We start from the raw sequence: 18,107 nt of genomic DNA, 5'->3' as shown, positions 1-18,107 counted from the left end.
ACAAAGCCAGGAGGCAAACTCAGACAAATGCAATAGTAATTGTACGATATAGTTTATTGTAATTATTTGACACTAGATGCAAGAAGTGGCAAACTGCCTCCCAACCACTGTTCTTGACAAAGTTTATTGAAAGAATGTAATCATCCAACTTCGTTATTAGCGCGCCGGTTCCGGCTTTTCTGGATGCCACTTTTCAACTAGGATGGGATCAAAATGGACCCGAGTAAGAGGGGCAATTTGATGACCATTGGGCCTACGGCTTGGGTTGGATATCTTCTTTCGCCATTTCGGCGTCCTTAGCACAAGTAGGTGCCTTGTGCATTCCTGAGAATTTTGGATCGAGTTGATCTCATCTCCAAACAGCCAACTCATCATCCGAGTCAGCTAGGGCTTGCAGCGACCATCAAAGCGAGTCCGTTCGCTCATGCACGACGACCTACGCCGAGTCGTCGAACATGATTTCGCCAGTCGTTAAGACGTCCACTTCTGAGGGAATCATATGATGTGACAATGCCGTTATCGGCAAAAATTACCACTTAAGTTCAGCCTGACAATCTGATCGCATTCTCACACAGCGAAGCCATTGAGATCCGTCGGGCTGTACCAATTCTCGCTACCAAAGCCTCCAAACATACCTGGCTGGTATAGATAATTCGCATTCGTCGTCCAGCCCAGTTCGGCTAGGAACTGGTCGTCGAGGAAATTTGTAATCTCATGAAACTGGCCTGGCAGAGAATTGTTCTTGTTATTACCACTTTCGAATGAATTTACGGGCAGATTTGTTGTTTCAGCAGTATTAGAAGTTTCAACTTGTACGGCAGGCTCGGGGACGCCGACCTTGGTGGATGCTGCGTCGTATGCACCTGGTTGACCGCCAAATTCTTCGCGCCACCACCAAATAGCATCGAAGACAGGACCCATGACCAGACGTGTTCTGATACGTAGATGGATGCTTTCCGAGCCATCGGCGCTTTTGAAAGCCTTTTCGCTGTTCCACAGCTGGGTTAGCATGATTGTGAGCCGAGCTGGCATATCATTGCTTTCTGCCGAGAGCCGCTTCATGATGTTCACGCCCAAGAAGAACGTATCCTTGGCTGAATCATCGAGATAGCTAGCTGTCGACGCTTTCAACAGACGGAGTATGATAAACGTGGACAGGGATGTTGCGAACACAAAGAACCAAGGTGCGGCAGCCAGACGAATCATACCCTCACTATCCATGCGGTCTATGTGGCGAAGAACAAGGCAAGCGCTCGTATACATTCGAGTTAATAGAAATGTCGGGAAAGTCTTCGATGGAGTCCTGTATAGATGGAAGGCTTGGATCGACAAGCGAGCAACATAGAGGTAAAACGTATCCAATTCTATCAAGTGTCAACCATAATCGAAAACAACAACAGATGTATTCAGCGTACCTGACGTTGTTTCTCGTTCAATGTCTCGCATCGATGCCTCGAAAACCCGAATTAGAACGTCCAAGCTGTGTTCTTGATCTTTCGACATGGAACGAAGTCCGTTTTGCAATACAGCAGATGTGCATCGAACGACCATACTATTCAGTTTCAGCTGAAACCTTAAGGTCGGAGTGATTCGCGAAAACAGAGCTTGGCGCTGGTCAACATCCTGATATGTCTCAACAAGTGCGAGCGGTGCGTGGCCTTTTAGCGCGCATGTCCTGAAATCGGTTAGAAGTCCAGGGTGAAGCGGCAAATGAGTAAGAAAGCCCTACCTCTGATAAGTAAGTACGCAATATCCCCACAGCACGGCTCTCTTCTTTATTTCAGCATCTGTAAGATTAACTTTGACACGTGAAAAGTCTTGACTTGAGGTAGGAATGTGTAGTCCGTTTTGAATGGCCATATGTAAGAGTGATCCAGCAATGGCATACGTCACGTCCGTAGTCCCGGCAGAGCGAGGTATTGGCCAGGTCAGGATAAGTAGCAGGCCTTCAATAGTGGGAATCTGGGGTTTTCGAAGTCCCATAAGAGCCATGTCGAGGACTTTATCTCCAAGACAATCAAAAAGGGTAGGATCTTTTTGGAAGTTTCGGGATGCAGTTCCGGTGATGGCCCAAAAAAGAAATGGCGACTTTTGATAAACTTCATTGGGAACAAGATGAGTATCTAGTATTGGTATAAACTGGTGGAAGTGGTCAAAAAATCTGCGTTGGTCTTAGCACTCGACATGCAACTAGACTTTTGGATGGAGAGTCGCACACTTTGAACAGTTCGTCAATCACGTTCGGAGGCAAAGTCACACCCTCGAGCGATTGAGATTGGGTAAGCAAAGGGGTTGGTGGTGGCTGCTCTTCATTTGTTTCTGTCGTAGGCGGTGATACCAAGGTCTGGACGCGCGTTGGTGGCACAGAATGCCCATTCTGCATCGGCGGCATCCGCTGCATACCAGCCTCGAGGGTGGCAGGTGGCGTCACGATTGGTGGTCCAGCCCATGATTCACGTTGGCTCAATCTCCTTCGAAGTTCCTGGGTCTCATTTTCCAATTCTGACAGCCGTCTATGGATCCTCTGAGTGAGATGGATTCAGATTCAAGGTCTGACTGGCAACGAATACTTACTGTCGTTTGTGCTCGCGCTTGAAAGGATCAGATATGATGCATTGCAAGCCCATCTTTCGACATCGGTTGCATGGCTCGCTGGACTCAGTGGTCGCATTACATCGTACCTGAGACAATGGTCAGCTTGTTCCCGGGGTATGGCCGCAGATGCATCGCTAGACCTTTTGCTGGCGACACTCAGTGCAGGCTTTCTTGTTCCTCTTGATGCCACTGCTGGTTCCGGGAGGACTTCTGCTCATGGACTGGGCTCCAGCAGCTGGTTGCTGGTTTTGGTCTTTCTCCATGCAGCTTGATTTTATGGTTCAACTGCGGCGTCGCTCCGATGCTCAATGATGCAAGACGCTCTTGGAAGCGCCTAAAATGCAGACGATGTGCAGAAGGGCGGGCTACTTGTGCGGTTCAAGACCATATGATCTGGGCGACAACGCACGGCTCAAACGGCCTTTTAACAAGAGCTGAATGAAACCTCGAGGAAGCAGACGTCGGACTCACGAGCTAAAAGAGTCGGAGGGGAGCAGAAATCGGAGTCGGTCTCGAGGTGGGCCTTTGAGGAACGTCGCCGCTGTCGGTGTTGGCCAATAGCAGCGCTGCGTCCCGCCGGTCGGGCGCGCCAACCTGCACGACGCGCGCATGCTTGTGTTCTGGAAAAGCTTCTCTTGAGTCCGGATAAGCCAACGAGTTCGTGCTTCGACCTCTCTATCGTAACCTCGTATGCTGGCCCTTGTGGTTTAAAATCGTCGCTTGGAGGGAAGACGCACACTGGCCCGCTGTCCGTCTCCTCGCTCTCGCCGCCGCCGCTCACGTGTGCCTTGCAGGGTAGGCCGAAAGCTCGCTGTGAGGATCCTTCCGCTGACAAGGCCAGGTGATCATGGACGAGAACATGGAGGATGATGCGGCTGTCGTTGTTGCTACCGCAGGGACCAAGCGAACCGCTGATGCCGCCCCTCCGTCTCCGCCTCCACAATCAGCCGCGGCGCCCAGGCGTATCCAGCCTCTGTCCCAGGATGTAGTCAACAAGATAGCTGCCGGCGAAATCATCGTGGCACCGGTCCACGCGCTGAAGGAGCTGATCGAGAATGCTGTGGATGCTGGCTCAACGGCCCTCGAGATCTTAGTGAAAGGTACGAGCGGCGATCCAACCCTCTCATCTTCGCAAACGTCCCGTCTAACTTCGCAATGTCCAGACGGCGGCCTCAAGCTCCTCCAGATCACTGATAATGGCCACGGTATCCATGTATGTCCCACGACTCGATGTCGTTCTTTCTGATGTGGAGTTTAACCAAACGAGCTTTTACCAAACGCTAAGCCATTCTCCGCTAATTCTGCAATCAGAGAGATGATTTGCCTCTTCTGTGCGAGAGATTTACCACTTCCAAGCTGAAGACGTTCGATGATCTAACCTCCATCGGCACGTACGGATTCAGGGGCGAAGCCTTGGCAAGCATCAGCCACATAGCCCATCTAACTGTAACCACGAGGACACAGGAGTCTTCATGTGCCTGGAGAGCTCACTACGCAGACGGCAAGCTGGTTTCCCCCAAGCCTGGGCAGAGTGCCGAACCGAAACCGACGGCAGGACGCCAAGGCACACAGATCACGGTCGAAGATCTCTTCTACAACGTGCCGACCCGAAGGAGAGCCTTCAGGTCAGCGAGCGAAGAGTACGCCAAGATCTTGGATCTCATTGGTCGCTATGGTGTACACTGCCAAGGTGTAGCGTTTTCGTGCAAAAAACACGGCGACACCAGTATGGGCAGCTCCATTCAATCATCTGCGAGCACTATCGACCGTATCCGACAATTTCATGGCAGCGCTGTCGCTAACGAGCTTGTGGAAGTCAAGGCTGAGAGCCAAAGATGGGGTTTCAAAGCCGAAGGCTACGTGAGCAACGCCAACTATAGCGTCAAACGGACCACCATCTTACTGTTCATCAACCATCGCTCTGTGGAATCTACGTCCATGAAGAAGGCCTTAGAGCAGACGTATTCTTCTTTTTTGCCCAAGGGCGGTCACCCCTTTGTCTACCTTAGTTTAGACATCGAGCCACATCGCCTTGACGTCAATGTTCACCCGACCAAGCGAGAGGTCAACTTTCTGCACGAGGAAGAAATCATCGAAATAATATGCGACCAGATTAGAGAGTGCCTCGGTAAAGTGGATACTAGCCGCACCTTCATGACGCAAAGCCTGCTGCCAGGCGGAAAGAGTCTGATGACCAAGATTGGCCTGTCCGAAAAACCGTCGGACATGCCACCATCGCTTGCAACACGAAATACCGATGCTAGTTCACGGCAACCGTTGGGAAAATCTTCATACCAGAGACCGTACGAAAATAACCTTGTGCGCACTGATTCTAAGGCTCGTAAAATCACCTCGATGCTTCATTTGACGCATCAGGAATCATCAGATAGCGTATCCGCGCAGAATGATGGCATACGGATACAATACGAATATGCGGACAAAGAGGCAACATCGATCCGTCTAACTACGATCAAAGAGCTACGCTCAGAGGTACGTGAGCATATGCATGGCGAGCTTACGGATGTCTTCAGCACCCACACATTCGTCGGCATAGTCGACGAACAACGACGCTTGGCCGCCATTCAGAGCGGCGTCAAGCTGTTCCTAGTCGACTACGGCATGTTGTGCAACGAGTACTTCTACCAAGTTGGTTTGACAGACTTTGGCAATTTCGGAATTATACGATTCGAGCCGCCGTTAGATCTAAAAGAGCTGCTCCACCTTGCCGCAGCTCAAGAGGCGAAGAAGAGCGAGGCGAACGGCAAGCTCGACTGGGACGACGTTGTGACAGTGGTGAGCAACCAGCTCATCAATCGCCGCGACATGCTGGAGGAATACTTCGCGCTTGAAATTTCCGACGATGGCCAATTGCTCTCAATACCGCTCTTGATTAAGGACTACCAGCCGTCAATGGCCAAGCTGCCCAACTTCCTGCTGCGGCTGGGACCCCACGTCAATTGGACGGAAGAAAAGCCATGCTTTCACTCGTTCCTCAAAGAACTTGCAAGCTACTACGTGCCCGAGTCCTTGCCTCCTCCCCCTTCTTCAACTGCGTCCGACGAGGAGGCAATGGAGGTGGACGAAGAACAAGAATTAGCTGCGAGAAGGAAGCATATCAACTACGCCTTAGAGAATGTCCTCTTCCCGGCCTTCAAAGCTCGGCTTATTGCTACCAAGGGGCTGCTCAAGGGCGTCGTCGAAGTTGCGAATCTGAAAGGGCTGTATCGGGTGTTTGAACGATGCTGAGGCTCGACCCACGGCGACGTGACAAATTTCGCACTCTTTATTGGAAGTCCAAAGCGCCGGCGCGGGATGTCGGTTTGCGAGCATAACTAATAGGAGCATCAGCTGATCGATGTCATTGATCGACAAATTTTGGCAAGTTCTGCCTCGCTGATCACAGTGAGAAGAGCGACAATGTGCAGCTCCGGCAGCTTATTCATATCAAGCATTCGTAGTTGGATCCAGCGGAGAGCTATTCACAGCCTCTTTCGTCGCGGCACTCCTTCAGGAATAACTGCCCACGCGCAACACGCTACAAGCAGACAAGAGGCTTCAAAGATCCCATCTTTGCTTCGACCTCGTCTTCTGGGCGGTCATTTGGGTTATCTTTGAGTGCAGCTGCAGCGGATGGCATTCGCCACGGAGCCATCGTGCAGGAAGTCCACGCTGCAACGAGCCGCGAAAGCGACCCTACGTTATCAGTCACCCCCAAGCAGGCGATGGTCGCTTGGATAGGGAGAGGGACAAAGAAAGAAGAAAGGGATCCTTCGTCCCGCGCAATCTTTCACAGCCACCATCAAGAACACCGGCAAGCAGCGCGCATGCGTGTCTCATACACAGGCTGGCCTTGAATGGTTAATTCCATTAGACGATTCAATATCCGTCCCGCACGCTTGAGCAAACGATCCTCGCAATCTTCCAGCCGGCAACCCCTCTTCCGTCCTCGCCAACAACACCACCCACCACCACCTCAAATTAACAAACAAGGACAAGCAAAACACGTGCCTTCTCAATCTCCACCGCGCTATCGCTTTGGCGGCACTCACGCCCAATCCTAAAACAAGGAACCGCGCTCTTTTTTGATCTTTCTTTTTTTTTTTTCTGGTCCGCTTTTCTCTCTCCCTTTTCTCCTTTGGACCAAAAGAGAAAGAGGTCCAAAAAAAAAAAAAAAAAAAGAAAAACCGCAACGTCCGTCGGTAGCGTTGCTCGACGCTGCAAAGTGCCCAGATCCAGTCCTGATAACGGCACCCCGCCGCCGTTTCTGCGCGTGGGGAGCGCCCGCTGGACAGACAAGATCAGCCCCCCTCCCCCCTCCCCCGTTTTTTATCTCATGCACCCGTTTCGGCCTCCGTTTTGAGGTGCGCTCATACTCGTGGCGCGATGGGCGAGCGAAGCTGCTAGGGGAAGGGGGGGGGGGATTAAAGTACAACGCTCGAGCAGCTTCCTTGTCAGAGTACGACTTTGAAGAGGAAAAACAAAAAAGAGACCATTTACACGTGGAGAAAGGAAGGGGGGGGGGGGGGGGAGACCTTCATTGGGACTGACGGTGGCGTGCAGAACGTGTGTGCAGCGTCCCCTGTGGGCGTTACATCAATTATCGACGGTCGCTTGCAAATCGGCGGTTGGGTCATTTGCTGAATTTCATGTACCATGTTGTTTTTTTTGCCTAGGCGATAGCTAAACTGTCCTGCGCATGCAGCTGTCCCCCACATCTGGTGCTCTCTTCCAACAGCGCGCGGTACAGAGTCGTCTTTCACGCTCGAGCTCGGAGGAGTGAACTGCACCTTCCGAGCTCCGTGTGCTTTTTTTTTCCCTTGTTGGTACAAAAACAAAATTTGCCTTTTTGCAGGCGTGTTCCTATCTTTCGTTCAACCCACCGCCGTTTGGCACCCCCTGACCAAAAGTCCAGGCAGAGCAAAAGGAATATGGGGAAAGGGAAGGGGAGGGGAATATGTGAGAGAGGAGTATGCGTTCGTACCCAAGACGCAGACCCGTGATGAAAAAAAAATACTTTTCTTGCAGGAATATACACGGAGTTAGATGAAAAAAGCTCGCTTTCGTAAAATGTGAATCAGATTTCATTTGACTCCTACTTTTTGCTTCCTGTTTTTGTCCCCGTCTTTCTCGTTTCTTGATGCGCCGTGCAAGTTCGATAAAACGCTGAAAGGGCGGACGTGGAATAAGACAAAACACCTTCAAAAAAACAGATCGACCAGGCCTCGTTTTGATTGCGAACCCCCTCCCCACCCCCGTCTCGCACCCCCCCGCCCCCAAAGAAAAAGCCATAACACAGGCAACCAAAAGTCGATCTCGAGCGCGCCGCAGCGCCGGCTCGGCAAAAGCGTAAAAGGTCTCATGCAATTTCCATAGAGAGCCAGGAACCTGGTGAACGACAAACAAAAGAAGAACCCGCCATGTGTGACGTTTGTGAAGGCGTAGGTGTAAAAGTAGCAAGGACGATTTGATGATGAATTTCCATCGTCCACGGGGCAAAACCGGTGTGCCGGGTATCGTACCGAAAACAAGAAGAGTCCATGTGCGGACGAGGCTGTACGTTGTGAGTGAACGGCAGGCTTGCCGTCACGTGAGTGAGAAAACGTGGGATCCAAAAGGCAATCAGACCGTCTCCCCAATTACAATTGTTGTACTTTTAAAGGAAAATACGCCCCGGTTTATGGACATAGCAAGAGGGCGCGGGGAAGTGGCGAAAAAGAAGAGTCAAGATAAGCACCGATCCCAAGCCTCCAGGAGCGTGCTGCTCAGATGTTATATTGTGTTTTTTTTTTTTCCTTTTCATGTCCAGTCGTAACAAGCCCGTGGCGAAGGTGCGGACACGCATGGTTAGTAGGGGAATAAATGAAGAAAGAAAAGGAGCAAAACAAAGGATAACGGAAAGGGAGAGATGAAGCTCAGGTCTCGTCTGCACGCAAAATCGAGCGAGTCGTACTATATGGGAAACGCTCGTATGCAAAGCAGGAAAGGGCAAAGATCGAAGCCGCTGTTCGTCACGACGCAGGGTTACATGATCCCCTTGAGGCCGCGGAAGCCGCCCGTCTTCGCGGTCTTGGAGTCGCTGGCGGGCTTCTTGCCGTCTTTACCACTTGACGTGGTCTTGCGGCCAATGTTCTGTGCACCGCCTGCTTATTGTTAGTACAAGAAGCCCGGCGTTAGGGTAAGGTGGCTGAAAGGGGATTACTGACCTCGCCCATGGACGCGAACCTCACTGTTGGCGGCGACCTTGCGCGACGTCTGGAGATCGAGGGCCTGCACTGATGAGCGCTGGCTAGGCGCGGCGCCGACCTGGAAGTCATGCGTGAAGCTGTTGGAGCGCGACGGCCGCTCGAGCGGTGGTGGGCTGATGCCGCGTGCGGGCATCTGCCGTGAGCCTGCCAGAGATTCGAAGCGCGACTTGTTTGCGTACGTGTTTGCACGTGCAGGAGCGCGCTGGCCCGCTGTTGGGGTCGCTGTCGCTGAAGTGTCCTCATCAGCCGACATCTCCTCCTCTAGCAGGGCATTTGGATCCGAGAACGCATGCGGGCGGCGACCCGATTGAACACGGCTGACGCCGCTGCTGCTGACCGCGGTGGGTAGCTTTGCGTCCTCGGCGTAGCGTGTCAGGCTGAGGACGCTGCCCGGGCGCAGGCTTCCGGTGGTGTTGCTGTTGTTGGGTGAAGCGCGACCCGACTCGAGTTCCTGAAACTTGACCTCAAGCTCAATGTACTTTTCGTTCAAGCGCTTGTAATTCTTTTTGATTTGGGCGTACTTGGCGTTGCTTGCAGCGAGCGCCGAATCGATCATCTGCTGGATCGAATCTGGCAGCGGCGCATCACTTGCCGGAGGTGGCCCTGTGGCCGTCGCAGCCGCAGTCTTTTCTTTTCGGATACGGTTCTCCAGAGCGACGATTTTCTGTTCATACGTCTTGCGCAGACGGTCCAACTCCGCGTCGCGGCTCTGAATGGTGAGCTGGGCAGTCTCGAGCTCGGTTTGCAGGAGATCGTGGTCTTCTCGGGCCCTCTCTGCGTCCAATTCCGAGAGCTCGTACTGGCGCACCTTCGCCTCGAGCTCCTGGAAGCGATGACGCAGATTGTCCATAGCCTCGAGATCGATTTTGAGCGCGCTGAGCTCGTTGCGAGCATCATGTTCCCGGTTCTCACTCTCGACGACAAGTTTGCGCAGAGCTTCGCATTCCTTCTTGGTGGCGTCGAGCTCAACGCGCAAGCGTTGCACTTCGACCTGTCGGTGCTTCTCTTCGTCACGATACACTCTGAGCTTCTGGCTCAGGATCTCCTCCGTCTTCTTGGCCTGGGCGCGGCTCATGGCTGTCTCCTTCTTAAGCTGTGCGTACAGCTCGTCTGCCTTTCTGAGCTTATCTGACAGCGTTCGGTTCTTGTTGAGCAGGCTCTGCGTCTGCGACTCCGTGGTTGCCTCGGTCAAGTTCTTGCGTTGAAGCTGGCCAATCTGGGCCAGATACTGCGCTTTTTGAAACCTCTCAAAGTTGAGGTCGTTCTTGAGCAGCATGACCTCTCTCTGCAGAATCGCAACGCTGTATGCCGCGTCGTGCGCACTCGACTCGTTGCTGCGAGGACTACCGGAGAGCGACTGAGCAAACACCTGGAGCTTAGGCAGCGGCTCAGCATCCGAGTATGGGTTGAAAGTTTTTCTCGAACGGGGAGACTTGGGTTCGCGGTGACGCGATGTTGGTCGCGACGGAGGACCTTCTTTGGGAGGGGAGGTGCCTTCGACACGTTTGGGAGAAGCCTCGCGCGACGATTCAGCGCCCGGAGGCGGTGCGAGATTCGCGTCTGGCTGGCCAGGCGACGTGGCGACAGTCAGCGTGGTCGATTGCGTATTGCGCCAGCTGCTCTGTGACCGGCCTTCCGTGGGCGACGTGGCTGCATTGGTCATCTCGTCGGGGTCGCCGGCCAGCAGCGCATCCGGTCGAATGTTGAGTTTCGGCTTTCGAGCATCCTTGGGAAGGTCCGGCAGCTTGGACGTCGGGGGAGGGCCGGGGACGTTGAGCACGCTTGGCATGGTTATACACAAGGCAAGGCACTCCGTGACGAGGTCAGTGGGTTCCATCTTGAGCAGTCGGTTGTCGGTGAGCTCGTCCTCAGGCGTGCTGGTAAAGAAGCTCGGGTGCAAGCGATGTGAGACACGGTGAGCTTCGGTCCGTCGGCGGATCAGCTCCTGGTACAGATTGAGGTCGTCTGCGTATGGATAGTTCTTCGACCTGAGGAACCGGCGCGGTTTGCGGATGAAGTTCATGAAGTTGTGCGGGAAGAGACCGTACAGGAATGTGAAGAGATAGTTCGCCTTTGGGCTGAAGGCCTCGAGCGAGTTGAAGAGACGGTCCAGGGGCTGCCACTCGGTGTCGACTTCGAGGGCGCGGGCACCGGCTAAATCTCCGTCCGAAGCTCGGTCGGGGGACACGGCATCGCCATCGTCTCTGCACGGGTCGGATTCGGACGAGATGGCGGTGTACTGATCCCAGCACAGAATCCTGGCATAGATGACGAACAACTTGGACATGCTCGCGGACAGCGAGGAGGCGATGTGAGGCAGTAACATGATCAGCACCGTCAAGGCCAGGTCGACCACAGTGCCGGACAGGTCAATCAGGAGGCAGCTGTGCAGGTGCTGAAGGATGGGGGTCTCCATGACGAGATGTAGGTGGGGTGGCTGCATGCGGACGAAGCTGCTCAACAGCGAAAGGGCCTGCAGACGCCGCTCCTTCTTGACGAGTTCCGCGTCGACGGCACGTAACAGCTCCTGTTGCAACACACGCACGTATGTCAGCGCGTTTTTTTTTTTTTTTTTTTTTGTCGAATTCTGCCAGCGTGCGTATCCGCACATGTAGAAAAGGGGGAGAGGGAAACAGGCCATAGTGGGCGCGCTGGTCCGGCCATAACTTACCAAAGGTCGCTTCCGGCCAAATGCTACAAGGATGCCCTCGAGCTCCTGGGCTACAAACTCATCCTCCGGTAAGATTTCATCGCTCTCCAGCGTGGGTACCTTGCAGCGGCCCATGTATGCCTCCAGGACGCGAGAGACGAACTTGGCCGACAGGGCGGCGTGCTCGCCGTTGGGGTCATCATCCGGGTCGAACAGGAGGACGCCTAAGAGGAACTCGCGGGCGTCGTCGACGGTGTCGCGCCTGTGGCCGATTGCGTCCACGACGGGCCTTATGACAAGCAGCCACCAGTCCTCGAGACGCTTCTCGCCGCGGATAGCAGGCTGCAGCAGTCGCAGAACATGTACGAACGGCCCCAGCTTGTCAGGCGTGGCTGCAATGTACTTGTTGTGCAAGGACAGCAGCTCGTCGTGTAGTCGCTGGGCTTCGCCGTCGTCCGGATGCGGATTGCGTTCCAGGAAAGCCTCGATGGTGTGATGCAGCTCGTCCGGCAGCGGGGTCAGCGTGTGGGCATCGCCGGCGAAGGCGGCATGTAGAGCCTTTACCGTTTCCTTGAGCGAGCTGTCGTGCAACCGGGAGGCGTTAGCTCTTGAACGCACCAAAGTCAAGGGTAAGAATAGAGGGGCGTGGCTCTTCTGAACAGAGCCGTGCGAATGGCCTGACCGTAGTGCTTACCCGTGGGACATGATGCCAGCTCAAGAAACGGGAGCATGTGTATGTGTGTGTTTGTGTGTGTACGGGCGTGTATGTGCGTTATGTGCAGATGTGAATCTGTGCGGGCGTATGCGTGAGTTCGTATCGTGAGCGCCGAGTGCGCGTCGCTGCCGTGCTCGCTGGCGCCGAGAGACGGCGCAGTGTCCGGCTGGGCAAGCGGAGCAGAATGAGAGTACGGGGCGCGCAATGCAAGCAGGCGTCGGAGCGGCAGTATTAAGTGCGATGCGTACGGAGCAGCGCACGAAGTCCCGGCGAGACGAGGGCGGCGCCCCAAGAAAAGCAAGAGGTCGATCAGCAGCGAAATGCAGTCCTGCTGCGTCGGGGGCGTGCAGACGGGGCCGGGCGGGTCCTGGACGGTCGCCGTGCGTGGGGTCGAGGTATGAAGACGAGGTGGGATGAGGATTTTATGCCGCGGGCGTTGTGCAGCGCCAACGACGGGGAGCAGGACGGTTGGGGCGCCAGCTTCCATGCAGCGTGCAGATAACGCTAGTCCCGGCCGTGGAACCAGAGCGACAGGCACCGTCGCTGGCGCGGGCGATCAAAAAGGAACGGCAATGAGCGGCGAGTGCACGCTGACGAGAGCGGCGACGGCCAAACGGCGTGGCCGTGTCTGCGTGGGCTTCTGGCCGAGGATTCCCACTCTCGCCATCCTCGCCACCGCAGCCATCACCGCCGCCGCCATCGCTGCCGCTCTGCGCACCATCAGCATGCGCACGTCTGCCATGCTCTGGACGCCGGGCACGCCTATGCATGCGTCTGGGCGTGTGCGTGCGTCTGAATTCAACCTGGAGCCGGCGTGTCTCCCGCAGTGCGTGCGCTACCTGCACCGCCCGTCCGACATGTCAGCCCGTAAGCGACGCCCAGCGCCTGGCGCCACACGCTTCCGCCCTGGCCTGCATCTGTGCCTGGTCCCAGGCGCTGGCGGTCCCTTGCATGCTTCGTCCACCACCACCACCACCACCACCACCACCACCGCAATCCCCGCCGGCCGGGACCTGGCGCTGGTCGCCTCTACGGGCCATCCTCGTCTTGAGCCTGTTGGTGCCAGCCGTGAGCCGCTCCGCGACATCGTCGTCATCGTAGAACCGGTCCTGTGTCTCCCATTTGTTCTGCGGTTCTGGTCTTTGCTTTTCCCTCTGGCTTCGCCCGCTGTCCCTGACAGCTTTGCGTCTCAAGAAGCACCCGTATGGCCGATCCGTGTGACGACGTCAGGCGCATGTGCTCGTTGTGACTGGTGCGACTGGTCGAATGTGCTCGCGTTGCTGCCGTTTCACCATTCTCGCCCGTCTCCTCTCCTCCCGCTTGAGAGGAAACAAGCTCCCGCTATTGCGCGCCCTGCCCGTCTGCCTCGACCGTGCAAGCAACCAGAGCGAGCTGCGGTGGCAGCGTCAACGGCACTATCAAAAGCAAACTCCTTTATCCATCGCTTTTGCCGCCCCGCAATCTGCTCCCGGGGTCTGTGTTATTCTTTTCTGTTTGCACACCTATCGACTCTCGAACCATCCTGCACAATCGGCCTCCGCAATCGCGTGGTATAGCACACCTCGGCCCCGTCTCGGCGGGTCGACTGCTGCGATCCCCTATCGCCATGTTATCGCTTCCAACGCCCACCGTGCGCGCTTCCCCGAATAGAAACAGCCGGGTCTATCGCGTTATTCTCTTTTCATGCAGCCTTCGATGGACAAAATTCCTTTTATCAAATTGGCAAGCCCGCCGGCTTGGGGGGTGACGAGCCTGGGGGGGCGACCCCCTACTGTGATGGGCCGGCACCCGCTAGACCCGGCGGGGTATGGCCCCTGTGTCCCGCCCACCCCCCACGGGCCACGCCTGTTCAAGGCACGACGGATTTCCTTTTTCTTTTCTACGGCTGTCACTCTTGACTTTAGTGGTCGTCGTGGTGCTGTGAAGCAATCGTTGTTTGTCCGCCCAGCTGTCAAGCATGAACGTGCCCACGACAAGAGCGCCCGGTTGGCTGTGTGTCGTCGAAGAAGTAATCACGGCTACCAGGTTCCGAAGCGTAAAGCGTAGACGAGGCCAGGCAGATGATGAAGACATCCCATGTCTTTTCCGCTTCTTCAGTAAGCCCGACGATTGATGACACTGAACACGACTGGGCCGCCAACGTCCGAGACCTGTGACGACGCGGGTGTTCCAAGAGTTGATTTGCTCGCCAGACAGGCAAACAGGCCTTGTCGTACGTGATCGATCGTCAGCATGCACAAAAAAACAAGCAGCGCGGGGAGCTGCGCTCGCGTGTCGCATCTCGCTTTGTTCCCGCCTGCTTTTCTTCTCATCATCATCAGAAGTACAGCGGGAGTTTTGTCGCGAGTCGAGCGCCCATGCTCTGTGCCCGTGGCGGCGATGATCGCCCCATCTTTGCCACGAGCAGTCTTGCGCAATTTGGCGAATTGGCAGACGAGCGCGGCCCCTTTAGCGCCCGCTGATCGCCTGAATTGGGCGTGGCCGTCTCGTTTGGGAGATGCAAATAGTAAATGCCATGACAATTGCAGACAGATAGGCCAAAAAGAAAAAAAAGAGACCGCCAAAGACTACGACTCGAGACCAGTCCACCTCCGCTTCCGCCAAAACGCCACCCCCCGGCCATGTCTCCAGAACGTGACGAGCATTTAGCACGCAGGTAACTCTACCTTTTGGATGAGCATCTGCAACGCGTATGCATTGGCGACCTATGATCTGCGCAGGCTTGAGTGCTCCGTACGGTCAAGGCTGTGTGGCCTGCCAGAGGCCGACCAAATGTCACGCACATTCTGCATCCCTCCATGGCCTGGCCCCGTACTCAGATCGTGGCCGGGTTCGGTGACGCGATGCCGCGAGAACTTATCGTGCGTGTGCGGAGGCGACATGTCACAGCTTTGAGCAAACGGAATTGCCAATAACCAACATAATCATGCTACTGCTTCAGACCGCACCCGGCACGGCGGATTGGCATGTGCGCGCGAGGCAAACAGGAGCAGCAGCAGCAGCAGCAGCAGCCAGGGGAAGGTCGAAGACCCAAGAAGACAAAAGTACGGAGACTACAACGCCATGCAAGACCGAGCCAGGACCGAGGAGAAGGCCTGTGGCACGCGCCCGCCGAACGACAAGATATTGTAACGCCAATGGCCTCGTTCCATGCCAAAATAAGCTTTGCCCAAAAACGGAGATGCTTCTATCACGAATTAAACATATGCGGGCGTTAATCAGCCGGGAGCTCAGAGCGCAGGGGAGGGGGGGGAACGCCAGACAGCATTGACTTGAACCACAGTTGCGTCCACCCAACAGCCATCGCCACTAATACGGGATCTTCTCAAGGCTTAAAGGCAGCTCTGAAGAAAATATGGGCGCTGTCTCTGCGACGCAGACTGTCCTGCAGGCGTGGATGGAGCGTGAGAGAGAGCATCCACGTCCAGCACGGACGTGCCGCATATCGAGAGGGAAATTTTGGACGGGCTGATGCCTCTTCCTAGGAACGCCATCCAGATTGCATGCGGTTGAGATCCGACACGTCGGACCATGCCAAAGTGCTGCTGCCAGGCCAGTCACCTCGTCGGACCCCAGAAATTGGCCTCGTCTCCTCCTCCTCATCGTCCTCATCGTGTTTCTCTGGAAGCGTCTTGGCCGACCCGTCACTAAGCTGCGCGAGAGGCTCTGCGTGACCACTGCCCCGTCTTTCAATGCTGTACCACAGCTATAGCAAGCAGCCTGGACGGAGAGGTCCTTTTTTGGACGCGCGCGGACGGGCTGACAAGGTGCCCGGACGGTTTCCAGCAGAACGGATCAAGCGCGCGAGTGAGAAGCTTAGCCCGCGCCCAAGGAGCGAATGTAGTTAGAAAAGCTCCACAGGGGAGACGCACTACCGCAGCCAGATCACGTTGCTAACCGTCCCACTGGTGGGGAAACGGCGTGAAGGGGGACAATCGCCAATGACTCTCTCGAGGCCACTACTGTTATCAGTGCTCCGCTCGGACACGATAGCATTCCAGCACGCGGTGCTGCAACGCCACCCTGAGACCTTCCGCTTTCGAAATTTCGAGCTGGCCGCTGGAAGATTAGCGATTTTCCCCATCAAACAACTCGTCCATCCATACGCTAGCTCTTCTCAACGTCGCCGTCGCTGAGTCGCCGAGCGGCCGAACGGGGGAGCGATAAGTCTCAACGTTTGCTAGGGAGACGGAGGCGTCGTGCCCTCACAAGCGCCGCATGAACGACAGACATTCTTGGGCTAGGCACGAGGCGAGCCGCGTAAGGGCCCAAAATCAACACCAAACAGAATTGCCAAACAGTAATCAGTGATAAGACTCGGTCATACCGTTCGAACCAATCCGGATTCGTTTTTCTTGGTCTTCTGGTTTCGTATTATGCTAATTTTTTTCTCTCTCTCCGAGAGGCCCATCTATCTACAGAGCATTCACCTCCGATCTTGTCCGCACAGCACCGACCGGCCTGTCCGCGGCAGCGGCGATGGCAGCGACAACGGCAGCCTTACCGACAGCCTGCTGATCGTCCGCGACCTCCGCTCGCATCCCGGCTAGCGCTCTGCTCTGGGCCTCGATTTCACGGCCCATCGCTTCCGCGATCCTCCGCAGCTTTGCGACCGAAACGCTCAGGGCCTCCAGCTCTGCATCGATCAGCCGTGTGAACGACTCGTCGTCAGCGGCTTCCGCCGAGCTATCTGCGCGTGAGAGGCTGGCTCCGTTACGTGATTGCCTTTGGCGCTCTGGATTCGACGCCGCCGCGCCTGGCTGCGAAACGCGGTCCCGGAGAAAACAACTGTCGTGCTCTGCAGCCCTGTTCGCCGATCCTGCCAGGAACGTCTCGTCATCTTCCCCAAGGCGCCTCAATCTCCTCCGTGGCAGGACAATGGCATCTCCGACGGACTGCTGCACTGTCGGTGGCAGCCGAGAGACGTTGGTGCCTGCTTCGCTCTGAGGAGCGTCAAAAGCATCGTCCGCGACGTCCTCATTCGACGTGCGGCAACGGTTCATCGTCGGCCCTTTGCAACCATTCATCAGCCACATTCTGTGCTTCAACCATGGAAAGGTAGAAACCTGTCATCTCGACCGTACCATCTTCGTCAACAGCATGCGTGGCTGTCGGAACATCACCTCTCCATGGTGAGCGGTCTCCCTTCGAAAGGTCAGCACCTGAGGACTTGGTCCCTTGCTCCCTCTCTCTGTCTGCCTTGTCGCAATCCAGTCCCCTGTCCTCCATCCGCGATCAAGGGGCCAAGATGGCGTTCCCAAAACGATCCGTTCCAAAAACGGGCAATTCGAACAAAAAAGGTAACCGTAGTGATGACTATGCGCCAACCGACCGTTTATCTTGACGGCGGTCGTCCGCTGCCGCAACGGGGTTTCTTAAAAAAAGGTTTTTTTTTTTTTTGCCCTGCGATTGCCAGGAAATCGACGCGCGCAACAGGAAAACCGGTGGGGAAACGTTTGCTATTCAGCTCCAGCATCCGCGAGCGGTGACTACGGGCATGGTCCAGGCACGGCCAGAAACAGCAAAATCGTTGCACCAACAAAATGAAGAGAAAGAAGCACAAAAAAAGGGCCGTTCGCTTTTGCGTTTAAAAAGGAATCGCTCCTCAGAAGCTTAGAAAATGAACAGAGCTGGCCCGGCTTCCAGATCAACCGCACCGTCTTTTTCCCTCCCCCCCCACACCCGCGGTTAAAAATACAGAAGGTTAAACGGACCAGTTGCGGGTGGCCAAAACAGTGCTGCCTAAAACCCAAACCGCAGAGCAATGTACACAAATCGTTCCGTACATCCTACCGTCCTCCTATTAGCAGGGTCGCCCCGCAAAATAAGCGTCCGAACCATCCAGCGAACCTTTTTTATTTTTATTTTTTTTTTAAAAAAAAAAAGAAGAAGAAGAAGAAGA

General features: G+C 55.2%; 4 protein-coding genes across 7 annotated transcripts; 1 reads left to right on the top strand and 3 right to left on the bottom strand.

The window, feature by feature from the left end:
- Nucleotides 1-39: 39 nt before the first annotated feature.
- On the bottom strand, nt 40-3,075 carry PV09_07973. 4 transcript variants are annotated; one of them, XM_016361810.1, is made up of 6 exons: nt 2,736-3,075; nt 2,575-2,681; nt 2,217-2,513; nt 1,730-2,161; nt 1,416-1,675; nt 40-1,364 (listed from the first exon to the last, which is right to left on the bottom strand). In XM_016361810.1, exons 1-6 carry the CDS (start codon nt 2,856-2,858, stop codon nt 568-570), a joined length of 2,016 nt encoding a protein of 671 aa, XP_016210314.1. In that variant the 5' UTR covers nt 2,859-3,075; the 3' UTR covers nt 40-567. The 4 variants fall into 4 exon arrangements, with proteins under 4 accessions (XP_016210314.1, XP_016210315.1, XP_016210317.1 ...); XM_016361811.1 differs by having other exon boundaries at nt 2,575-3,075; XM_016361813.1 differs by having other exon boundaries at nt 2,217-2,681.
- Nucleotides 3,076-3,238: 163 nt separating this feature from the next.
- PV09_07972 (uncharacterized protein) lies at nt 3,239-6,754 on the top strand. Its single transcript, XM_016361809.1, has 4 exons — nt 3,239-3,390; nt 3,437-3,695; nt 3,759-3,808; nt 3,907-6,754. Exons 2-4 carry the CDS (start codon nt 3,443-3,445, stop codon nt 5,839-5,841), a joined length of 2,238 nt encoding a protein of 745 aa, XP_016210313.1. The 5' UTR covers nt 3,239-3,390; nt 3,437-3,442; the 3' UTR covers nt 5,842-6,754.
- Nucleotides 6,755-7,859: 1,105 nt separating this feature from the next.
- On the bottom strand, nt 7,860-12,618 carry PV09_07971 (uncharacterized protein). Its single transcript, XM_016361808.1, has 4 exons — nt 12,185-12,618; nt 11,512-12,070; nt 8,799-11,367; nt 7,860-8,735 (listed from the first exon to the last, which is right to left on the bottom strand). The coding sequence occupies exons 1-4, from the start codon at nt 12,193-12,195 to the stop codon at nt 8,617-8,619; spliced, it is 3,258 nt and encodes a 1,085-aa protein (XP_016210312.1). The 5' UTR covers nt 12,196-12,618; the 3' UTR covers nt 7,860-8,616.
- A 4,002-nt stretch (nt 12,619-16,620) lies between these two features.
- Nucleotides 16,621-17,476, bottom strand: PV09_07970 (uncharacterized protein; the record flags this gene model as incomplete). The annotated part of the gene is made up of 2 exons (XM_016361807.1): nt 17,290-17,476; nt 16,621-17,216 (listed from the first exon to the last, which is right to left on the bottom strand). Exons 1-2 carry the CDS (start codon nt 17,432-17,434, stop codon nt 16,621-16,623), a joined length of 741 nt encoding a protein of 246 aa, XP_016210311.1. The 5' UTR covers nt 17,435-17,476.
- Between the last annotated feature and the right edge of the window lie 631 nt (nt 17,477-18,107).

This window comes from Verruconis gallopava (assembly GCF_000836295.1).
Source record: "Verruconis gallopava strain CBS 43764 unplaced genomic scaffold supercont1.35, whole genome shotgun sequence".
Lineage (NCBI taxonomy): Eukaryota > Fungi > Ascomycota > Dothideomycetes > Venturiales > Sympoventuriaceae > Verruconis > Verruconis gallopava.
This window is presented reverse-complemented; position numbering and strand designations above follow the sequence as displayed.

Excerpts from the sequence above, each read along its gene's own strand:
- PV09_07973 (XM_016361810.1), bottom strand. The coding sequence starts at position 2,858 with ATGGAGAAAGACCAAAACCAGCAACCAGCTGCTGGAGCCCAGTCCATG. Across the intron at positions 2,514-2,574 it reads AAGCGCGAGCACAAACGACA|ACGGCTGTCAGAATTGGAAA; the intron begins GTAAGTATTCGT and ends GAGGATCCATAG. Across the intron at positions 2,162-2,216 it reads ATTGACGAACTGTTCAAAGT|ATTTTTTGACCACTTCCACC; the intron begins GTGCGACTCTCC and ends AGACCAACGCAG.
- PV09_07972 (XM_016361809.1), top strand. The coding sequence starts at position 3,443 with ATGGACGAGAACATGGAGGATGATGCGGCTGTCGTTGTTGCTACCGCA. Across the intron at positions 3,696-3,758 it reads CCTCGAGATCTTAGTGAAAG|ACGGCGGCCTCAAGCTCCTC; the intron begins GTACGAGCGGCG and ends CGCAATGTCCAG. Across the intron at positions 3,809-3,906 it reads ATAATGGCCACGGTATCCAT|AGAGATGATTTGCCTCTTCT; the intron begins GTATGTCCCACG and ends TTCTGCAATCAG.
- PV09_07971 (XM_016361808.1), bottom strand. Across the intron at positions 11,368-11,511 it reads TTGGCCGGAAGCGACCTTTG|GAGCTGTTACGTGCCGTCGA; the intron begins GTAAGTTATGGC and ends GTGTTGCAACAG. Across the intron at positions 8,736-8,798 it reads GGTTCGCGTCCATGGGCGAG|GCGGTGCACAGAACATTGGC; the intron begins GTCAGTAATCCC and ends AACAATAAGCAG.